The 23,476-nt window shown below is 45.5% G+C and overlaps 1 protein-coding gene across 1 annotated transcript in view; it reads left to right on the top strand.

Moving 5' to 3' along the window:
* The window catches only part of COL13A1 (collagen type XIII alpha 1 chain), a 91,097-nt gene extending 68,182 nt beyond the window's left edge, over positions 1 to 22,915 (top strand). Inside the window, 14 exon segments of the mRNA XM_041127085.1 lie at positions 445 to 513; positions 1,091 to 1,114; positions 2,182 to 2,235; positions 2,761 to 2,805; positions 3,139 to 3,291; positions 5,701 to 5,742; positions 6,258 to 6,284; positions 8,126 to 8,206; positions 13,270 to 13,323; positions 13,614 to 13,667; positions 14,447 to 14,482; positions 19,557 to 19,679; positions 19,681 to 19,721; positions 19,723 to 22,915. Coding sequence (XP_040983019.1) covers positions 445 to 513; positions 1,091 to 1,114; positions 2,182 to 2,235; positions 2,761 to 2,805; positions 3,139 to 3,291; positions 5,701 to 5,742; positions 6,258 to 6,284; positions 8,126 to 8,206; positions 13,270 to 13,323; positions 13,614 to 13,667; positions 14,447 to 14,482; positions 19,557 to 19,679; positions 19,681 to 19,721; positions 19,723 to 19,930 — 1,011 coding nt within the window. The 3' untranslated portion in view covers positions 19,931 to 22,915.
* The last annotated feature ends 561 nt before the right edge of the window (positions 22,916 to 23,476 follow it).

Raw genomic sequence — 23,476 nt, 5'->3', positions numbered from 1 at the left:
ATCAGAAGACACCCCCACCTTAGCAGGAAAAAAAGTCTTTCAAGCCACCTCAGGGTGGATGCTCGGCTCCTTCATAGAAGGAGGTGGGTTTGGACATCCCAGTCTGAACTCAGGTCCTTGGCATATCAACAAAGGGCAGCAGGAGGGTGTTTGGTGTGTGCTCAAGTCAGACAATCCAGCTCCTGGATTCTGGCCTCAACTTCACCACTCGTCATACCTGCCAGCTTTGATGGTCATAGCATGGTGATCTGGGCTTGTCTGGCTATATTTCTTTAGTGTTTCCTCTGTAAAATGTGCTTTTAAGAGCTTTGTTTAATCAATGAAAAACTGGAGGCTCACGAAACAGGCCCCTCTGAGACCCCTTTTTCAGGGTGAACCACAGCTCCAAGTACCCCATGGGAAGGGCAATCCCCAGGCCCTGGCTAAAGAGCTGGTATTTTGCAGGGCCCCAAAGGAGAGCCTGGGAAGGATGATATGATGGACTACGATGGTAACATCAGCGAAGCTCTCCAGGTGAGCAACTGCCCTCCTGGCCCATGAGGGGACTGCTGGCAGCTTTACTGTTTCCCAGGGGGTGCAGACAACTGGGAACAATGTAGATCTGCTTCCTTGGCAGTAGCAGCAAAGGGAAGTACTTGGTTGTTCCATAGTCCCCTTCATCCTACAGCTCACTGCATATAGTGTTTTGGTAAATACTTGTGCACCTTGTTTAATTGATATATTAACACTGGTGGACGTAGAGGTGATGTGAGTCGCCTCAAGAGTGGCCCATGACTTGGGGTAGATGGTGAATAAAAGGACTGCAAAGCTTCCTTGGAAGTGTGCACTGATGATGTGCAGTGAGCGAGTGGCTATGCTGAGCTCTGGGCTAGCCTGGGTTCTACTTGGGAAAAGGGGAAATCATAGAATAATAGCTCCATGGGACTCCGAGCTAGTTTTTTGCTTTTGTTCATTTTGTAGGCTCCTTGCTCATTTGGGCCAGTGTTACGTTAGTGGAAAACAAACCACCTCCAGGAAAAAGCTTAGCTTTCCAATGGCTGTTTTCCTTTTTGATTTTTTTTTTTTTTTTTTTTTTTTTACTTTTTTCTAGGAAATACGAACTTTGGCCTTGATGGTGAGTTCCTAGCTTTGCTGCGTGGTTTTAAGCAAGTAGCCATATGTCCATCCTAAGCAGATGGCCTGACAATTTAGGTGCAGCTAAAACATTTGGCCTTTGCTGTTGGGAGCTGGGGTAGGGGCAGCTGACGGCTGAAGGAAAAGCTCATCTTGCCTTCTGATCGTGGCTCTTGAATTCTAATCAGGCCCTTTATTTCTCTGCTTTAAGAGGTAATACATGCTGCTCACAACAGGGATTGCTCAGAAGGAGCAGGGAAGAGCAAGGGGGACTGACCAAAGCAGGGAAAAAGGAGGCCTTGGGTGCTTTGCGAGAAAGCTTATGCTGGCAGTCTGTGGTGGACACTTTCTGTGATGGGAGGGAAGGACATATTTTCACCATTGATAAGTATAACTTGACATAACAGTCCTGTACAAAACTGATCATTTAAAACAGCAGTGCCTACAAGCCCTTTGAAGACAAAGAAATGTAAAGTAGTTATTTTGAGCCAAAATAAGGGAAAAAGTATCCCTGAATTTTGCTTCTCATGACAAGAAACCTGCTTAGGAGAAAAGATTGATTTTTAAAATGCAGTATGGCAGGGCAGCACAGGCGTAAGTAGCATCACTTGCTAGGCCAAACTGCTCCCTACGTTTCCTTAAAGGGTAACTGCCAAGATTGATCAGGAAATCTGCTCAAAATACTAGGGCCATTTACCTCTGCTTAAGCTGTGCTTGGGATCTAAGTAGTACAGTGTTTCCTATGATCTCCATTCTAAAAGTGTACTTTTGTAGATAGGAAGGGACAACCTTAAGTTAATCTTAGTTTCAGGAGCAGATAGCTCTGGTCATTTTAGTTTTCCTCCATGAAAATGTAAAGAAAGACATACATATCTACAACTCACTTTGGACTGGCCTGCTGCTCACTCAGAACTCTCCATTGCTTGGCTTCCCAAGCAAATACAATTTTAGGAGTCCCTGGGAAAATTCCCCTGCTATTTCCCCTTAAACTCAGAAGAGCTGTTTGGTTTCAAAACATGAAAATAAAGGCCCTGTTGATAATCTGAAAATGAGTTTTTCTTTATCTAGGGACCCCCAGGACTTCCGGGTGTGGCTGGACCTCCAGGGCCACCAGGACAGAAGGTATTTGCTCAATTCAGCACTTGCAGAGCTAAGGGAAACACAGGAGCAGTCCAGGCAGAATTCCCACACACAACCCCCCCAGCGCTCCTATTCTCCCTGTCCAGCACTATCAGACTGTCCTGCTGGCCTCTACCACTCCTCCTCATGCACAATATCCTGAAAATCTCTTTTCCCACAATGATAATGCCTTATCAGAAAGATGAAGGATCCTTTCTACTTGCCCTCCCCTTTAGGAAGCAGCTTATGGGAACTGATCTCTGTGCAGGGATTGTGTTGGTTGGGAACTATGTTATAGCACTGGGGCTGTGAACTGTCAGTCAGGATAAACAAGGCTGGTGAAATTCTTAGGCAGTCACACATGTATTGTTTCAGCAGGGGTTTCCATGCTTTTTTTTCTGTGACTATTAGTTACCAGAGTCCCTGCAGACTATTTCTGTAATGCCCACCCTTCATCATCATAGTGCCACGCAGAAGGAGTCAGAATAGCTGCTTTCAAACTGCCAGAGTAACAATTCTGTGTTTCAGGGTGAAATTGGCTTGCCAGGTCCTCCAGGCCATGATGGAGAAAAGGTAAGACACGGTGCCTCTATGGATTGCTCTTTCCTTTAGTGGTCCTACCTCTGTCACTAACATTGCACGGTTGCTTTTCCCACAGGAGAAAAAATTATTTTGCTTTACAAAAATGAGCATTAATGGTTTATCAAAGTCCTCACTTATAGGGAGTGGCTGGGATGGCAGGGCAAATCTACTTTGTCCTGCCCATGACTCCTCAAAGGGCATTACCACAAGTGAGAGGAGTCATGGTGGTAGTGAAAGAGGTTCTGGGCCAGGGGCTCACCCTGCAGGAGTAACCTTACTCTTATCTGTAAGTGTTTCACTCTGTGTTGTGTGGATTTCTTTTAGGGACCACGTGGCAAGCCTGGAGAAATGGGCCCCCCTGGCCCTCATGGACTGCCAGGGAAGGATGGACCACCTGGAATAAAGGGAGAGCCAGGCCATATTGGGGTCACAGGAGAAAAGGGTGATAAAGGAGAGCCGGGACAAGCCGGCTCACCGGTGAGTAAATCAAAGCCTCTCAGAGCACTGCTGGCTGTCCAGGTTATGCGGCAAGGCCCTGGGACTTCTTGGATACCTCAGAGCCCCTCCGACATGGGTGCTGGAGGCACCTCATCACTGCTGTATGAAGTGTGCCAATACAGAAGCGACGTCTTGGCTCCCTGGCAGATGTGTCCATCTTGCTGGAGTGGCTGTCCCCAGCTGCGTGCCCTGCTCTGTCACTTCCTCAGCTTGTTGCCTGGCGTATTGCTTAAACTGAAACGCCACTGTAAGCAAGCAGGCCTGACTGTGAGAAGGCAGCTGAGGTACCAGCACACATGCCCTCCTGGGAGGGCAACTGCATGGAGTAACCCCTTACATCCCTGCCACTAACCGGGGCAGAGTGCCCAGTCTCCCAGCTTCAGTCTGTCACAACTTCTGTGTCCCCAGCACTAGTTAAGAGGGTTTTATGCAATGAGTTTCTGCCTCTCTACAAGATTACTAGGATAAAACTCTTGCTGTCACAACAGCTGGCTATCGAGGAGTGATTTCTAGCATGGGCTCCAGCAAACTGCATAAAACCGTGAGCAGAACTTGGAGGCAGGAAAGCAGTACCCCATCCCTGCTCTGGGGACCGGCACATCCACAATGACAGGAGGATGTTCAGGCATTTGCATGTCCAGTTTCAATACTAGTGAAGCCCTGCATTTCCCTGGGCACCTGATGGTTGTCTGGGGTTTTCAGTGTGTTCTTGGGATGACCAGTGCCAGTCTCAGCTCTTGCAATGATGTCTCGTATGTTTGCCTGACTTAGTCTTGCAAAAAGTCCACAAATCTTTCTTGATCCATAGGGTCTTGATGGCCCCACTGGAGAGAAGGGCGAACGAGGTGACCAAGGGATGCCAGGACCGTCAGGATTGCCGGGTCCCATTGGACTTCCAGGACTGACAGTAAGAGTGAAAAAGACAGGCTGCTCTTTCCTGCGTGGCAAAGAGAAAACAGCATAGAGCAACACACAAGGGTTTATTTCCCAGAGTGCTGAGTATCTCGGGAGCCTCAGACCCCTACCCCTTAGTTAGGTGCTTAGGTGTCACTGAATGTCCGTCAGGTCTCCAGCAGCAGGCAGGGGGCCAGCTGGGCATCTGTCCCCACTGCTGTCTGGAGGTGCTGGCTGTGGGAGCTGCCTGCAGAGCCTGTGTGGCAAAGTCAGCCGAGACGCCTGGTTTGCTGGCAGCATGGCATCGTTGCTCCTTCCCTTAGAGGCTGCAGCGCAGCAGAGAGGTGTCAGGCTGCTCTTGGGGAAAGGCAAGCAAAATCCCGTGGCACTCCCCTTGCACAGCTGTGAGATACCACTCCTGGAGGCCTCGCTCTTTGTAGGGTGCCTCCTCTGGAAGCAGAGGTGCAGGAGAGCCGCAGGTGAGCTGTTTGTGAAATACATGGTACGTTCCCACTCCTCCTTTGGGGAACTGCTGCTTGCCAGCACATGAGTGGTTCACAGATGGCTTCTGATGGAGTGAGACTCCAGAGTGCGGCTGGTGGTGACAGGGTCTGTTGTTGTGTGCAGGGAGAGAAGGGTGAACCTGGGGAGCGTGGAGACAAAGGAAATCCAGGAGAATCGGTAGGTCACCTTTCTCATTTTCCTTCTGCAATCTCAGTAGGGGAGGGATGATGTGGCAGCAGTGCTGCTGAAAACCAGCACATCCCACCCTCTTATGACACACGTCTCATTGAGGACAGCAAGCTTCATTTTGTGGGACTGAATCACCAGCCACCTCTAGCTCCTGATGCCCTACTTTTCCCTTACACAAGAACAATCTAGCTCATGACAAGCAATCAATAATGAATGCCTAGGGAAGAATAGATGATCATGGAAAGCATAACAAATATTTCCCTCGGCACTTGCCGTGAAGGGATTTCCTGAACAATACTTGCATGTATCTACATATATGTATTTTTCAAAAGGGTTTGTGTTCTTGAATTTGCCTGTTCTCCCCTCAAAGCTCAGCCCTAGCTTTTGTAGCACCCTGCAACAAGGAGTCCCGCAGGCTATCAAAACACTCTTCTGCATGTGTGGAGCAAGCCACCTTCTTTCCTATCTTTTGAAACAGCTGCTAAGCTGTTGACCTTGTGCCTCCTTGCAGAAATGGTGGTAGAGTAGTGGAAGTGGACCTTTTTCTGGAAAAACCTCACTGCTTTCCCTCCTCCTAAATATCTGCAACTGCTGCATAACCTTCCCCAGAGTCCTGCTGCTTCTACTCAGCCACTGTCCTGCATTGCTGCCACTTTCTAACACAGTCCTTAAGGGGAGTCCAGGTTTCCAAGCCCGGTAGAGCTCTGCTGCGTCCTGTGCCCTGCCTCCCCTCTGAGCAGTTCCCTTTACCTGCTGAGGGCAGCAGATTATGACAGTGACTTCTCTTGCATTGCTTTCTAGATATCTGGCCCCCCTGGACCCCAAGGCCCACCAGGACCTCCAGTAAGTTTTGAGGGATTCACCTGAAAAGCAAGACCATGGGAATGAGGATAGAGCGGGAAGTGGCTGGGGAGGGTTCCGGGCAGAGAAAATAGCCAGAAACACTGCAGCGTTGGAACAGTAACATGCTTAGTATCACTTCCAAAACCACCCCCCAGGGTAGGTCAGAGCTACGATGGGCTGGGTAGGTAAAGAGAGAAGGTTAGGTTTGTCTGAGATGAAAGGGAAGACAGTAGCAAGATGGAATGAATGGGATTAAAGGGATCAACTTCAGAAATGGTCTTAATAGCAAGCCTGGCCCACTGCCAGGTGGTTCTTGGCGAGAGCCGCCTCATTACCAGATGAGAACAGTACATGAAGTGCCCTTTATACAAATAAAGAGGCCTTCAGGCTAAGCATTTGTGCCCTCAGTGTGACAGAAAGCGAAAGCTCTATACTGCATGCTGAACTGTGATAACCTGGATTTTAAAGCATATCCTTAAATATTACTCATATCTTGTCTTTCATCCCAAATACAGGGTCTTCAGGGCCTCCCAGGACCGAAGGTAAGGCTGCAAAAAAATAACATTCTGGAATTTTACTAGAGTTGTCCCAGGTGCAAGAATTCCCTTCAGTAACAACTTCCTAGCTTTCAAATGTTACTTTTCTTCTATCTTGGTAAGAGGACAAATCCTTCTGGATATTTTCTTGAAGGAAATGGATTAGCAGCACTCGCTTTAGGACCCAGAAAACTGGTCATTCTCTCCAGTTTTCACCCAGAGAAGCAGGAAGTCACTGGCCCTTGGAAATCTTTCCATGAGAACATAGTTGAAATCTTTGTCTGAAGGGTGCAGGTCTGTACAGTGGGCTGGACAGGCTGTCATACAACCCTAAGTAACTGAGCTCTAGCTTAAAATTAGCCAGGTTCTGTACCCTGTAAATTCTGCTGTAAAGCCGCTCAAGGACTTCACTGTTCTTGGTGATGAGAAGCTTTCTAATCTCCATCTAAATGTGTTTATGCTCAGCCTGCACCATTGGTTTACCTGCTGTAAAACAGTACCTAGATGAAAAACATATTTGAGTGGAAATGTTCAAGGAGACCTGTGTTTTTCCTCTGACATTCTGGTAGAGATTGGCAAACGTGGGAAGTGTCTTCATCCTTCTTGTTATGCTTAGATTTGGCTACCAGCACTATTTGGGTGCTAAAGGGGATGGTATATTTATCCTGATTCATCTTTTCTCCAAGTGTTGATTACAGATACAGTTATCTGTCTTGCTTGTCTGTAACTCACTAGCCACTGATATCAAGTGTCTGGGAAAGTTCTGTAAGATGCAGTTGTCTTTGAGGTATGGGCCAAACAAATGCAGGTGAAAGTCTGGCACAGCACAGACTGGATTATAGGCAGAGGAAGTACTGCAGCAGTTTCTCCTAGAACCATGTAGGCCTAAATAGCAGGCGCAATGAGATGTCCTGAGCGTGGAAGTTTTTGTTCCATCCCTGCAACCTGTAGTAAGTCTTTTTGTAAAGAGGCTTTCAGTAGTGGGGAGGAAGAGCATTTCATACCCTTTGCAGACACATCAGAAATAAGTAACTCTTCCAGGTATGTGCTCAAGCCAAATAGCGTTGTAGGGCAGTGATACATGGCTGTACGGAAACTGGAGTGCTGGTAGAGTGAGCCAGCAATGTGGTGTCTTATCATTGTAGGAGAGTACAGCAACCGGGCTTACCATTTCTGCGCAAACTTGGTTCTTCTGATACTTCTGTTTCAAAATGCAACCAAGATAATGTTTTAAAATGCCTTATGAACAGGAGGGCATGGGGGAAGCTTTGGGTTGCTTTTTGAATTTATGAAAAAGGAGTACTTTGTTTAATATTGCTTTATAGTTTATAATAGAGAATTTAAAAAATACAGTTGGAAAAGGAATGATGAAATTATTTTCCCCCAAATTTTGAAACTGATGCCTTTGCATTTATAAAAAATCTTTCCAAAAAAGATTTCAGTATGATTTTTCTTCAAAGCTTATAGACACCTGTCATTCACTTCCAATGAATCCACATCTTAAAATGTAAAACCACCCTATCGGATAACTTCTGGTTCCTTATATTTACCTGACGCTCCCTGCAATAGCAGGGAGAGCAACACAGAAGTGAGCTCAGTTCTCCTTTGACCACCTTGACCCACTGGGCCTGACTCTCCTCTTACTGCCATTGACTTAAGGCAGGTGCTCACGCAGAGGTCACTTGACTGATACTGGTTTTCTTCAGATTGGGCTGAGAATGAAGCTAAAGCATTGCTCTGCTGCCTCTTGTATTCTCTCTAATGCTTCGGCGCTCTCTGAAGGAAGGAATGTTTGTTATATAAGTGGTGTTACGGTGGGTTTATTTTCTGCTCCATCCTTCCTTTAGGGGGAAGCAGGGATTGATGGAATGAAAGGAGAGAAGGGTGCCCAGGGTGAAAAAGGAGACAGAGGGCCACTGGGATTACCCGTAAGTATCCAGGAAGCAAGCAGCACTTTATGAGCCAAACTTATATCAGCTGTAAAAAGATCTCTCAATAGGAGACGCACGCAGGGATGTGATATGTAAAGTCAAAGAAACAGATGATCTATAAATAACTGTGCCTTTGCTTTTTAAACTTAAAGCCTCAATTTCTTACAGAACCGTCATCTTTTAGAGCTGTTAAATAGATCAGTGATCACTTTAATTCTTCCTGCTTCTGGCAGGATTGGGAAAAACAAACAGTAGCTTTCCCGTGGGTTCTTTGCACTTTAGACCAGAAACAGAAGTCAAAAAGATGTGGAAAAGGAAATACCTTCCCAGCCACTTATCACCTGGGCCAAGCTTTGTACAAAAATTTGGTGGTTCTGAATGCATCCAGCTTCTTCACTAGCCAATACTTTCCTATCACTTTTGCAATGGAATCAATGCTTTCCCTGACACGGTAGAAGCGTGCTGTGTTCCCTGCTGTATGTGAACTCAGTCACGTTAGACAAGTGTTGGTGCACTGCTTAGCTTAGCAAGGAGGAATTGTGGCAGAATTATAATGAGTTACAGGAGCTTTAGATATAAACCTGAAGACCTTGTGAAGCTCTTGGCTCACATCTGCTAAAAGCTTCTTCACCCACTGTCTGAGCTGACAGCTGATAATGAATTAGTGGTAACTTAGTCCCACCCAGTTGCTCTGCCAGCCCATAAGTTCTCTCCTCATAAAAAGCACTGGTGGCAGAGCACACCCTCTCCTTTTGCTGAATGTACTGCCTGGAAACAAGCACTGCAAAGTGCATCTTGTGTACTGTGTGACTTTGTCAGCCTGTGTTTGATCACCCAGATCCCTTGTCCCTGACTTTGGCTGAAATGTGCGTGTCTTTGTTTGTAAAATGTTTTCCTCTTTTAGTTGTGCTATACCTTCTAGGGCCTGGATGCTTCTCATCGAGCTCTAGGCACTTAAGTGAGCTCATCATGAGTGTATTCACTGTGGCTCCACGCAGAGCCAGCGGGGAGAAAGCGATGCTTTTGGAAGGCTCAAATGCAAAAGATTGTGCCTCAGTGAAGCAGTAAGAAGTAAAAACACAGTCCCCATTTTGCCCTGAGAAATGCAAATGGAAGCTTTCTGTGTAAATGGTTATTCCCTCAAGTCTGTGTGGTATCAGGACAGGGGAAGGAGGTCCCCATGACAGTCTGAGCAGAAGATGCCCCAGCAATTATCCTGACAAGCTCATCAGTGTAGCAGGAATGTGCTAGCTGGTTCTCCTACAGCAGTGAGCCCTATGAGAAACCAGGGTCTCTTGCCTTTTTGCATTGCTCGTCCTGAGCTGTGGAGGGGGGAAGACTGGCTCAGCAGTGTCCTCTTAGAAATGTTTTGTGTTTGGATCAACAATATTGGCTGGCCAGCTAGGAAGCACAGTTACTGAGCTGTTAGTAAGATCAGAGAGATATTGTGGACCTTGTGTCCCTCCTCAGACCTACCTAAGTCTCTTCAAAAGCTTTTCCATGCCTGATCCAGTGTGTTTTCAGCCTGTCAAACTAAATGCAGTGCCAAACAGGTGCTGAAATATTTCAAAGACAGACTCTGTAAAATCCCACAGCTGGATCTGCTGCCTTTTCAAGTGTGATTTAGGGCTTGACATCATGCCAGAATTTCAGCACGTTTCAGCACTGATTGTTTGCAGTAGCCTTGGACTTCTCTGTATGGCCGACAAGCTGAGGAATTTGTCATGCTCAAGTGGAGGAAAGCTCAGTGTTTGGCTTTCTCTCCTGGCCACCGTCAGAGACAAGACAGTGGGCTAGATGGGCCTTGGGCAGAACCATTGTAAGGTCTTATGGATGAGGAAATTCAGGGCAAGAGCCAAGCAGACAGAAAAGTGCCACTTAATCTCAATCTGGTGTAAATCTGCACTGGTGACTCAGGAAGATGAGCCACCTGTTTTATAAGCCTCCAAACAACTGGATGTAGAGTGGAGCAAGCCTGCAGCTGACTAAGTGTGCACCTACAAGACCTGGGTTTCTTGGTGGGAACTTGAATGGCTGATGGCTCTGCACTGCTTATAAATGCCTCTGTGACCACAGGCCTCTGGGCCTTGTGTCGCCCAGCCTGCCACAAAGGCAATGCAGGTCTCAACTCCACTGTCACGTTGTCCTTTTCATCACCTGTCACAGAACAGCTGCTTCCTCAGGGGTTTTCTTGGTGGCACTGAGAATGGGAAATTTGCATTCTTAATGGGATCTGAAAGTTGCAGGTCAACATTATATGTATTCAGTGTTTCTATGTTTTTGTTGGTTTGCTTGTAAGTACCATCACCTGTCCTTGAGATCTTAATTTTTGTTTATTGCAAGCGTATGTTTGTCTCAAGTCACTGCTTCACTCACCTCTCCCCTCCCCTCTCCTTTCCCCCTCACCCTCCTCCCCTCTCCTCTTGCCTTGTTTTTGTTAACCCTCCCCCATCTGTTCAGGGTGCTTCAGGTTTAGACGGCAGGCCTGGACCACCGGTGAGTTCCATTTCTCCATTACCCTACGTTCCTCCTCCCCAGTATCGTGATTTGTCTTGTCTCTTCCACCAGAGTCTTGTTTATACCAGGAATAACTGTCTTTTCTCCAAAGCAGGCTTGGGAGGGGGGTAAAACTTAGACTGAGAAGTGATGTTACACGCTTGTCTTTTTTGATGCTACGAGTCTGTCTGGATCCTGGGATCACAGCCTACTTGTTCTACTTTATCTCAATAACAAGATGAATGAAACCTCTGCATGGTTCCATGATGCTCTGTTCTCCTGTCCTCTTTATTACGAGGGGTCTCCAGCCTGTCATTCTCCATGGTAGCCTTGCTTGCCGCCTTTTCACGGCAGTAGCTCTTCCGTTTTGTCTTAGGCATAATAATGCTGGTGTGTTTTGTCCTGTGAGCAAAAGGCTTTGTGCATTGTTTTCGCACACGGCACTTAAGGCCGCATTGCCGTGGGTTGCAGGTATGCTTACAGGTATCTCTCCATAGCCTGGTAAGCATCTCGCCATGAGGAGAAGTTGTATCTAAAAGACCTTCTGCAAGCAGGACTAGCCCTTCACCTCTCAGCAGCAGAATGCCATGCAACTTCAGCAACTCCGCACGTGCTTTCCTTAGTCCCAGATACCTGAGGGTGGGGGTGGTGGGGTGTGTTCCAGTCTAGTATGTACTTCTGAGAGGTAGCGACATCTAACAGTGGAGCAGGAGGATGACAGATTCCCACCTCTTGTTGCTAAGTCACCGTGAGATGTGAAGGAAATAAACTCCTTGTGCCTAAGCATCTCAGTCTGTGAAATTCAGAATGAGACAAGTAATGCTAACCTTGTTCTGCAAACCATTCTGCTATTCTTGGGTAGCAGCTGTTAAATAATGGCCAAATATTTTTAATCCCTCTTGGGAGGTCACACATCACCCATGCACAATCCATTTGGCTATTTAAAAAGAAAAAGCAATTTCTCCTCCTCGGTGTAACTGGAAATTATTCAGCTGCTCTAGAACTTCTGAACAGAATCTGAATGGCAGCTTATACACTCGCTTGTTTTGGGAAATTGTAGATTTAATTTTACAAACGTGCAGGTGAGATCTCAATGTATTTCATGGCACTAAATGATCTTAAAATGATGCATATGTGCAGGCAATTAAGATTTCCATGATGTGAACTCCTGTGCATGAATCTAAGGAGAGCCTGATTTTTCTCACTTCCTTCACTGCGTTTAAGTTGTGTGCTGCATGGACTACTTCTCCACTTATATTCTGCAGATCTTAACTTGTCTGAAAAGCTCTCCTGATCCACGTGAGTCATCCTGCTCACATCAGAGGGGTTACTTTAGTGACTGAGGATTGTGAGCTCATATGAAAAAGGTGCAAGGCCATTTTCCTTAAGGCTGTTAGAAAAAGATTTCCCTGTTCTGGATGCTTCCTCCTTTGTTCTTCCTAGAAGGCAGGTAATGGGCCTCAAAAGTATCCCTTTATCAAGGCTGTGTGAAGGAATTGTAGATCAATACCTAAATGGTTAGCAGAGTTCTTGCCAATCTAAAACTATGTGGTGATGTAGGGTTAGGAAGGTAACCGCCTATCTATACGATGTAGTTATGTGGGTGTACTACACACTGCAAATTTGAAGGCTGTATTTTATCTAGACTGCAGAATATGGTCTGGGAGAGTTGTAAGACACCCTCCAGCAGGGAATACTCCACGACAAGTTCAAGGACTCTATACAGAGTTGAAAGTGCCCGATTTCTTAGCCAGAAGACTATTGCCTAACTTCTGTATTGCCCACATGAAAGATCAACTTTGATCGGGTTAATTTCGCAAAGCCCAATCAAGTCTCAGCAGCACTGGCAAGCGAGTTTGGTATGCTAGTGGGAGATGGCCCCTGTGTCAAAGGGTTAGCAAAAAGACTGGGTTTTCCTGTTAGCATGACTGAGAGCTCGGTGGAGCGACATAAATAGCAAAAAGGGAACAGAGGGACTGGGACTGAATGATACCCCTCTTAGTTTGCATCTGTGTATGTATGCATCTGCATTCATCTCTGCAGCATGGTGTCTTTCAATTTGCATGACTGACCGGCTGCCTGCCACCGAGTAACCAAACTCTTTCATTTTTGCTCAACTCAACTGACTCGGGGCGGGGGGAAAGAAAATAAGGAAATAAAGAAAAAGAAAAGAAAATTGCTTATCATCTAAATGGCCTTTATTCTGCTACAGCTTTCAGCCTTGTCTGATATAAACTAGAGAGAAAAAATTCCCTCCTGTGGAACTGGTAGAAATGCCTGCTGTAACAATTGTCAAGAGATAGCTTCAAAATTAAAAATAAGGCTCTGTAAAATGGTGCTGGTGTGATCTAATGTAGCAGTTCCCATGTTCTTCAAATTGCCTATAACAACTACTTCAAATCCATCGCCACCAACACTGAAAGCTGTAGTGGTGCTAGATGCCTTCCATCACCAGACTGTCCTTCCCAGCTGTGCTTTTTCCTAAAGGAGCAGCAGTGTCTCCTGGCTTTAATGAGGCCCTAGAGGGAAAATGTCCTGATGTGTTTTCCTTCCTACAACTATAGGGTACTCCAGGACCAATTGGGGTTTCGGGACCAGCAGGACCAAAAGGAGAAAGGGTGAGTTTGCTTCAGAACTGACCAATGCTCTGTAACTTCTTTGAAGCTACCACAGCTCTCTGGGATAGAGAAGCTCTAGGTTTTTCTAGAGCTGGAACTGCTCTCTCTTTGTGCGTATAAGACCCTCAGCTGGGCCTCTTTGATTTCTGCGTATCTCATCCTTGGGGTTTTTAGGTGCTTTGAAATGTGTCCTTTACTTTTCTTCTATAGTGTTGCTGTAGCCACTGCTGTGCTGCCTGTTTATACTGAATAGGAATGTAACAATTTCTACTCTTTTGTCTCCGTTTCAGGGCAGTAAAGGAGATCCTGGAGTTGTAGGACCAATGGGGCCAGCAGGGCTTCCTGTAAGTATGGGAGTACTAGAGATTTGTTATCTACAGTGCTTGTTTCCTGGCTGATAGCTTAAGATGCTGCTGTAATACAGCATTTGCAATTTCAGCTAGGTTAGGTGTTAAAGAACTGAAGTTACACGCTTATGTACACTATGGGAGCAACAGAAAGAGCTTGATAACTTCAGAGCAATGATTCAGAACGAGGTGGATGAAGCTGAAGGGAAACTTAATTTACCTTGGTCCTCGAACTACCAAAAGAAGCTGCATGGCACTCCCAGGATACATATCTTAGTCCAAAATGCTGCTTTCGAGCACATCTGCTCTGTTTACCTTTCCACAGCTTGGGTGCCTGCCTTCCACCTGTCTGAGAGGGCCCTGTCTTGTCATTGCAGTGACAAATGCTGTCTTCAGCGAGGTTACTTCCACTGTTTGGGATTACTTTTTGCAAAGTAGGGCCAGTGTCGGAACGCCAGTTTTATGTAATCATGGAGCTGCTTTGTTGTTTAACCAAAATAGGAAGTTTGCTGCTTTTTTCAAGGACTGCATGCTCTAAACCAGTTTGGTTTTTATCTGAAGAACCCTTGGAGCAGTAGTAGTGGTGTTACAACCTGGATGGTCTAATGGAGGTGAAGAGGAGGTTGTCTGCTGGAAAAGTTAGGGTTTTTTTTACCATCGAGCAATTGGTACAAATGGAAAAAACAAACTCCTGGGCACACATTCTTCTTTTTAAGCGGGACTACAATGGGACCTACTTGTTTTAAAATCTTTCTTTTTGTGTTGATGTATTTCAGGGTTTACAAGGTCTACCTGGTGACAAAGGAATCCGGGTAAGTTACCAGGCAAACTTCTTATATTTAGTTACTAACATCTTCACATAGTGATAGACTGGTTAACTCCTGAGCAACCTCAAGTAGCTAGCATGTAATTCTGTCTGCTAGAGCTTCATATAAGTAACTTTACAAACTTGTATTTTAGAAGGTGATACCTGTAGCTCGTATAATCACCTGGGACCTTGTGGTACATCTATCTGAAAGCTATAGGAGGGATTTTCTAGTGTGTTCATTGTTGTCATAGCCCTGTTCTCACTGAAGCACGGGACTTTACGTGTGGTAGACTTCGGCCAACGTGGCATACTTTAGGAAATCCTGCTTATCTATTTACTGATGTGTGTAGGGATTCCCATGAGAATTAACTGAGGTGAAGCCAGCAAATCTTACTATGTTACTTTTAAATTCCCTCTGAAGCTTGAAAGGAAAGTTGCCCTCTAGCAAATGATCCTCTAGAGAATTTGGAAGATGGAAATTTGAAAAAGATAAATTACAGAATCAGACATGAAGTCTCCTCAGGCATTGTCCTGAATGGATGTGATGGTGAAGAGTTGCGTCAAAACCAATAACGTGAATGGCTGCTTTTCTGTCATACCACCTGTGTTATAGAAAGACAAACATTACTAAAAAGCGCATGTTGAGAAGCTCCTTGCTTTTTCATCAGGTTGTCCACAACGTAAGGAATTTCTTGCCTGTTAAGGCTCTAAATCTTTTTGATAAAAACAGTTGAGAGATATAGTTGAGTATCATTTATATTTAGAGATATAAATGACTTCTGGATTAGAGTCTTTGTAAGATTACAATTGTATAAATATGTCAGGTAGTTCAATATAGTACACACGTGTGTGTCTTTATGCATGTACTCACACATACACCTTCTCTTCCTAAGAGACTGGTATCACCTAAGTTTATCTGAAAATGTAAAGTTTTATAGTGCATGTGCCCGTGTGGTGATTTGATTATATGAATTTGCTTTTGATACATAGTGAGTGTTCTCTGTCCTTTATCTGCAATGTATTTCTGACCTTACTCTGCACAGAATGGGCAGTTTTGGAAAGCAGTAGCCAATTGGCATCTTAAACTAGGGGAGAAAGGTCCAAGTTTCATGGGAGCTCCGAAGTTCTCCCCTTTTTTAATCATTGCATTTCTGGCTTTGCTTCTTAACTTCCTCTTCATTAAGATGTGTTTTGTTTTGTTTGTGTGGCTTCTAAACAAAAAATAACTTTAACAGAATTCCTAGACTTTTTCAGTTGTTTTTTAAACTGGGTATTTTATTTAAAAGAAGGATCTTTCATTAGCTGTAGATAGGATTTCTCTGAGCTCTTGCATAAAAGCAAATGAAAACTGGGAGAAACGGCACCTCCTCGTAGAGGATGAGCTGGAAAGCATGAGTGGGAAGTTTTGCTGGCCCCTTGAAGCATGCATGCACTTTGCCTTGCTGCAACCATTATTCTGAAATGAAAAAGTGTGAGAAAACTTGAGACTGTAAACGGGCAAGTGCAGTATCTTTGCGGGTGGGATCTTAGAAAATACCACTTTTCCCACTGAGTCTTTATACAGGGGCTTCCCCTCACGCCTGCCCCTCTTCAAAAATTGTGAACAGGTCACTACTACTTACAGGAGTTAAACAGCACAGTTTTGGCGAGTCCCCCCTATACAGCTGTTTTGTCTGAATGCCTCTATCCCTTTGAAGTCACTAGAGACATCTGACAAGTACTGTTTAGCAGAACTGGACACAGTGGCGGTTCCCCAGGGTTTGCTCTGCAGCCCAGTATCCCCCACTGAGTGCTAGGTCTCCCCTGCAGTAGGACACTCGGCTTCTGTGTCAGAACCTCCTCAGAAGTGCAGGACAGTCTCTCCCAACTGCTGGCAAAACTATGGCGCTTGCGCCAGGAGACTTCAAAATTAACAAGAAGAAAGCTGTGAAATCAAAAAGAGAAGGCAACACTCCACTTCTGACCTGTTCCACAGGGGGCTGGGATACAACACCCGCCTCTTTGGAAGTGGGAGATGTGTTCATTTGAAATGCTTCTTTTTCGTTTAGGCAGCAGCAGTATGCAATAGCACTTTAATATGAAGATTTTCAGTGTTGAGCACATTAAAAACGAGGATCCCCTTTGTTAAGCTCCCAAATAGTTTGCCAAAATCCTCTGTTACTTTAGGCAGAGCAGTGCTTTTTAAATCCCAGAAACGCTCCTGCTGCCCTTTGTTTGGAGTGGGAGATCAGCATAGGTGGGCCTGGGGACAGGCAGAGACTGTATTGTGGCACTAGATAGCAATGGGAACAGATGGCCTTTCAAGTAACCCAGCTGAAAAAGTGTAAACCCTGAACTTGTGCTATGAAGCTGATATCTTCACTGTTATTTTAATGCCTGTGGTTTTTTTTTCTTGTGTGTATGTGCGTCTTCCTCGCTCCTACAGGTCCACCTTTGTCCCCTTTATCCCTTCCTCCTCTTCTGCCTTTCTTCCTGGTTCCTTCCTCCTTCCTCCAGAGCAACCCATGCCACATTTTCCTGGATTATCCTCTCTGTTCCAGTGCTTGGTTCTGGGTGACTTATCCTCATTGCCTCTCCTCTCCCATCCATTTCTCTTGCCAGCTTTGGGTTTAACACTTTTTTTTTCTTTTTTTTTTTAAAGAAGAAACAGCAACCTGTGCTGTCTGATTTTATCCCTTAATTCCTTTAACCCTCCCCACAAGGACCCTATATTCAATTCCCTGTGCAGCAGCCCCTCCCGCTGTTTTGTGCTCAGCAGCTTTGAAAATTTCCTCTGTTATACAGAAAGATTTGGTGTAGATATAACTGGCAAATACCCACGCTATACCCTGCCCTGGCTGACCTGCTACGGGTGGGATGTTGCCAAGGGGCAACAGGGCATCTGGGCATTCCCTCAGCCCCTTTTGCAGCTGGCTTTCATTGACCGAATGCTGCCCCTCCATAAAAGAGCATGCCTCCTCTTTGGTTATGATTTTTTAATTTGTGTCCCCCCGCTGCGCTGGCTCTGGTGTAACTCAACCTGGAGCCTGTGGAGATACTGTAATATCAAACCACTGTAAGAATTGTACCTTCCTGGGGTATGTCGGTGCTGCTAAATAAGAGGGCCAGGGCCAGCTCGCTGCCCTGTGGCCGTGCTGCTTAGGACTAGTCCCTTGTCTAACAGGTATTTTGGGGGGAGCACTACCCAGAGCATCCCAAAGGTCAACCAGGCTCTGCACGCCGTCTGGTCCGAGTACTTCAGTCTCTGGCCCTTTTCTATTTAGCAATGTTAATGCACCCCAGTGCACAAACCACTTTAGGCTCAGGCAAGCACACTTGTTCTGGTTAAAGCTTTATTGTTCTTGGATATGGAAGTAATTTTACACCCTAAAAGGAACAACACCTCCCCCCTCCCCCAGCTTTTAAGGAAAAGCTAGCAAGCCCTGGTGGCAAACACAGTGTTCATTAAGCAGTTTAAGGGAAAGCCTGCTTGGGGTCTGCTGCAGGTCTTGTCATCTCAGGCACTAGGCATCTAGATGCTACCCCAGAGCTCCTGTGGCAGAGGAGGGACCCTCCCAGGCACCTGGAGATTGAGATGAGGTGGCACGCTGCTGGCCACAGGAGTGTTTTCCCATCCTGGGAGTCTAGGGTCAGCCGGTTCTCAGAAGGTGCCTCTCTCTCTGAATGTATACTATACTGAACGTATAGGAAGCCCAGAGAAGTAGACTCCTAATGATGGTACTGACGGAGGAGGCGTAGTGCTCCGCTGGCTGACTATAGGCCTGTCCATAAAGCTCAGAGGCACTTGTAATCCCTTTGATGCAGAGCCCTTACATCTGTCAGTGTGGGATTTTAGCAGTGGCCGATGTGTTTATGCAGCTAAGTAATGGTTAGTAGCTCCATACGTTGTTTTTCACTTAACATCTCAAAGAGAGATTTCTTTTAAAATGTTTCCTAAATGTTTATCCTTTTTTAAACTATCACTGACATTTGTTTGAAATGGATGATCCTAAAGCTTTTGTGTATTCTTTTTTTCTTGGACTAAACTATTATTTACAGGGGGAGAGGGGCAAGAAAGGCTCTAGAGGGTCTAAAGGGGATAAGGGAGACCAAGGAGCGCCTGGATTAGATGCACCCTGTCCGTTGGTATGTTCTGTTCACATCAAATGTATTGTTTTAAGATTTGTTGATTGGGAAGAAAGAAGGAAATCATAACATAAATAATGGTCTTGCAAAAGTACAACACTCAGATAAGGCCCAGCCTGGTTCCCACTGCAGTCTATGGCAAAGCTGCTTTCTTCAGTGGGGAACCACTGATCCTTTGAGCAATCAGGCCGTTGGGTGACCATGGTTATATTCCTTCCTCTTCCCGAGCTCACAAAGGTTTGGGGTACATGGGGGTGACCCCATGTGCTGGGAGCCCAGGGCTTTCTCCTTTGTGGATAGAGCCCTGTGTCTCTCTCTGGAAATGTTTAATGTCATCATGTCTACGTAATGGCAAAACCTGAATGCTGTTTTTCTTGCCTTGGAATAACGGCCGGCTGATGTGATCACCTGAGAGCGACACAGGGCACTCAAGCTGCATTACCCAGAGGGAAAACAAATCTCAGTCATTTTAAATGGGATATGTTTCTGTCAAAATATATTGTCTGTAAATCTAGACAAATGAATAAATATAGGAATATGTATACATTTTTCATCTAAACTCATATGCTGCAGCGAACACTGCCAAAAATCTGTAGTACTGCCATAAATCCCAGGAGTACTTGTGGATCATGCATCTAGAAATCCAGCTGCTGGGTTTCCTAGTGAGGATAAGAAGAATGGATGATTTCAGAATAGAGGAAACACCATTCCCATCCTCCCAGATTTAACTTGGAGAAGTACCTCCTGACTCGTAGATTATAGAAAACCAGAAAGGAAACTGTGACTACTGATTACGCATTCAAAACTAAACCTGAAAACACAGGCCTTCTGTATTCTGGGTATGCAGCAGAGTGCCCTGCGACAGTCCCAGTGGGGGACTCAGCCTCTCCTCCCGTGACATGGAGGTGTCTGGCATTAACTGAAATAACGATAGTGGTTGATTTCATAAACAGGGTCTCCGAGGTTTTAAAGGCGAGAAGGGTGAGCCGGGGTTACCTGGGCTGGACGGCCTGGATGCCCCATGCCCATTGGTATGGCGTACCTTCCCTTTCCTGCATGCTAGTTTGCTTTTTGTATCTTGGTTGTTATTTTCTGATACCTCCGAATAGCTGCATGCCCTAGAAACACCTGGCAATTCCTTCCTTACCTATCTCCGTCCTACCTTCCTCGCGCTGCTGTTGTCAGAAACAGGCCCTTCCCTTCGTGCTATGATTCACAGCTGCTGTCAGCATTACTTTGTGGCATGAGGAAAAACGTAGCGGCAATGCAAATTTATTTACAACTGCTTCAATTCTTCCTTTGCCTTCACTTTGAGAACTTTCAGTAGACTAACGTATGAAGACCTGCCTCCGCACTGGCTTGACTTTCTAGCAAGGAGCTGCAATGCTCATGTCCTTCATTAACTCCATTTTTAAGTGCTTGTATGTGGCTAGCACAGCCTGACACCACTCGGTATTACCTCAGTCACCCTATACATTAAGATGGCTGAAAAAAATAGTTATCCTGTTAACAAGTCCATGTGAAACACATTAACTGGACACTTATCTCCCTCAATTCCTGCTAGACAATTCCTATTTGTGAGTCTCCCCAGAAGTCAAAATGGTACCCGTAGCATCCAAGAAACTTGAATTTGGAATTGCCTGTGTCCTGATACCCATCTTATTCAAGCATTAAAGGATGATTATTGTATTAGTGCCTCATCTAACCCAACTATTGTAGGACAAAGGTGTTCAGGAACACTTTACCTCAACTGATTTCTAAGTGTGCCATTAAACATCACCAAGGTATTAACTTACTCTGAGATTTTCTGGAAATGCAGCATTCAGGTGAGGTTTTTGCTCCCTACAGCAGTCTAGACAAATCCATAATACACTGAAACTTGTACTCCCCTGCCCTTCCAGCACCCATTTGGCATGACTAGGTTTGCTTGAGGAGGGTTATTCCAAGCTTTATTGCTCACTTAAAGGTGTTTGATGCCATTTACAAGGGATGGAGTATCAGTTAGTTCAACTAGCTGGAAAAATGTGGCCCAAAGAAAAAAGCCACATTTAGTTGGGAAGGTTTTCTTAGTTTCCTGAGGAAACTAGCCCTGAAATTGCCATTAAAAGCCTTTGTTATTTGACCTTTGCGAAGAGTTAACACTAGTCTTTCTTCCAGCATTCCCTCCTTTCTGCGCTGCCATTGTCTCTTTGGGGCAGTGTCTATAACGGTGACCACTTGCAAAGTCTCAGTTGCTGCTCTGTAAATTCTTGGTAACAGACAGAAACTCTTCTGCCAGTCCCACAGGTGGAATAATACCTGGCCAGAACAGTCCACAAAGGAGAAAAAACACTGAGCCATGTGCTTCGCCTCCCACTGATAATAGCCAGGTTTTTATGGAATAAGTTTTGGCTTGAATAAGGCACCTAATTACCCAGGCACGAGGATTCTACCAGTGTCCTGGTAGACTACCTTTCTTTTTTTATCTCTGCTGTCAGTTAGGATTCAGCCCACATAGCCATGTTAGAACGTACACTTCTTTCCATACCTATTTTTGTTAAGGGAAACTTGCCAGAAAATCTGGTGAAATACAGATGCCATTATTTTTTTATATATAGTGTGCTGGCATGCAGGCTAGCTTGGGAACGTGAATAAGCATGGTTTTTGATCCAACTAGGTTAAAAGCTTAGCATCCAGCTGACACATCCATGTGTGTAACTTACAGAGGCCATGAACTAATGCTTTACAAATCTGAGATATGTGGAAGGAGATACGTGGTACTAATAAGCATGTCGCATTTCCGTTCTCAGCAAATTCGCCTGCAACAAACACTTCCTTGTGACCCTGGTCTTCCTTTGATCCCTAAGCTATAACTCTCTGGCCTCCCATTCCTTCATACACCTAACTTCCCATCTCCTCCTGCAATGCACTACACCAGTCATTCCTACCACCACCGGTGTACCAATGGGAACGCCACAATTTACCCAGTCATTAACCCGTAACTCAGTATTTCCACATAGTGGGAGGGAGGGGGAGGAAGTATCACAAGGAGACCATAGTCTAAAAAATGCAATCAAAAAGCAATATGGTTGTAGTATCATGGCAACGTTCATTTCATCAGTCCCTTGAAAGTGCATCTCCTTTAAATAGTTTATTTCTCAATATACTACTATGCATTCGCTTTTCTGTTTGTTTTTTTTCCTTTCCCTTTCTCAAATGGGATGATATGCACTGCAGATTTCTCACCCAGTACTTGAAGAAGTGAGAACTGAGTCATTTGAATGAAGAAATGTGCCTGCATCGTGCATTGTACAATTTCACACCCTGAACCCACGAACCTGACACGCACACACAGCAGAAGTATTTGACTTCTCATGTCAGAGGTGTATCTCCTTACATCTGACTTTATGTCCTGCTCAAGAGCACCTTATCATTGACAAATTTCCTGTTTTCTCACATCAAATAGGGCTGCACTGAGATGAAATTAATGGCAGTAATTCACAAAAGCATTTCCCAGCCATATGGTCTCAGCCCTTGAAGTATCCAACCTTCTTCAACATTAAAAAAAAAAATCACACACCCACCTTGGGATGTGTAGCACAAGACTTTGGGGCTGCAGAAGTGCCAGGGGATTTTTGCAGAAATCTCACTGACTTTATTGAGGCAAAAGCCCCCTCCCTTCTCAGGGAGTCAGCCAAGGCATCCTCAAGCAGCACAGGGTCTGCCCAGCTGTTTGCCTTCCTAATTTCCCTGGAGCTGGATCTTCTTGGAGGCAAGAGGGGACAGCTGGGCAACCTCTCTCACACAATAAAGCAAACCCTTTAACAAACAGGGCAGAAAGGAAGTGGAGGTTTTTTCCAGTCCCTCTTCAGGACCCAAGGTTAGTGCTGCCTCTGGGGTTTGCTTATAACCACAGTGTTACAGAGCCAAGCCCGAGGACACAGAGCAGCCGTCTCGCGCTTTCCACTGCCAACTTCCTGCAGTATTTTTCTGGCTGAATGGGACCTCCTGTGTTCCCCCCTTCCTTCAGGGAAGCCTGACTAAACACCTTCCTCAGCGAAGAATGAGAACAAGCCTACGGACCTCCTGTACATAAGTTCCTTGCATAGCCTGCAGGCAACCCCCCTCTTCAGCCCCAGCCCTTGCTTCAAGCTACACTGGTTACGTCAGCCAGAAGTCTGGGTCACTCCAAAGGGGTGAGGAATATCTTTCAGACTATTCCTCCAGCCCTGGTTCAGACTGTTTGTTGCAGCCGTAGTAGTTAACCCACTCCTTCTTTCCTCGATCGCTGCACTATTTTCTGTGTCCTGAACTGCTATTTCATCTGTCTTTTTTGCAGGGGGAAGACGGCCTTCCAGTTCAAGGCTGCTGGAATAAGGTAAAATAATCCTGGAAAGTTGTGACTGTGCTGAGCTGGCAATGCTACAGGTCCTGCTCGTGTTTTTCAATGAGTCTGGCTAAGAGCAAAAGCGGTGTGGAGGCATGCATGGGATTTCCAGGGCCATACCCCTGAAAAGCAGCAAGCAAGACTCTCCCTTGTTTGTTGTCATGGTTTAACCCCAGCCAGCAGCTAAGCACCACGCAGCCGCTCACTCACTTCCCTCCTACCCGGTGGGATGGGGGAGAAAATTGGGGGCAAAAAGTAAAACTTCTGGGTTGAGATAAGAACAGTTTAGTAGCACAGAAAGGAAGAAACTAATAATGATAATAAAATGACAATAATAATAAAAAAAGGATTGGAACAAACAAGTGATGCACAATGCGATTGCTCACCATTCGCCGACTGATGCCCAGTTAGTCTATGAGCAGTGATCCCCCCAGGCCAACTCCCCCCAGTTTATATACTGGGCATGATGTCACATGGTATGGAATACCCTTTTGGCCAGTTTGGGTC

This window comes from Aquila chrysaetos, chromosome 11 (genome assembly GCF_900496995.4).
Source record: "Aquila chrysaetos chrysaetos chromosome 11, bAquChr1.4, whole genome shotgun sequence".
NCBI lineage: Eukaryota > Metazoa > Chordata > Aves > Accipitriformes > Accipitridae > Aquila > Aquila chrysaetos.
Note: the sequence above shows the minus strand (reverse complement) of the source record. Positions and strands in the feature narration are given on the sequence as shown.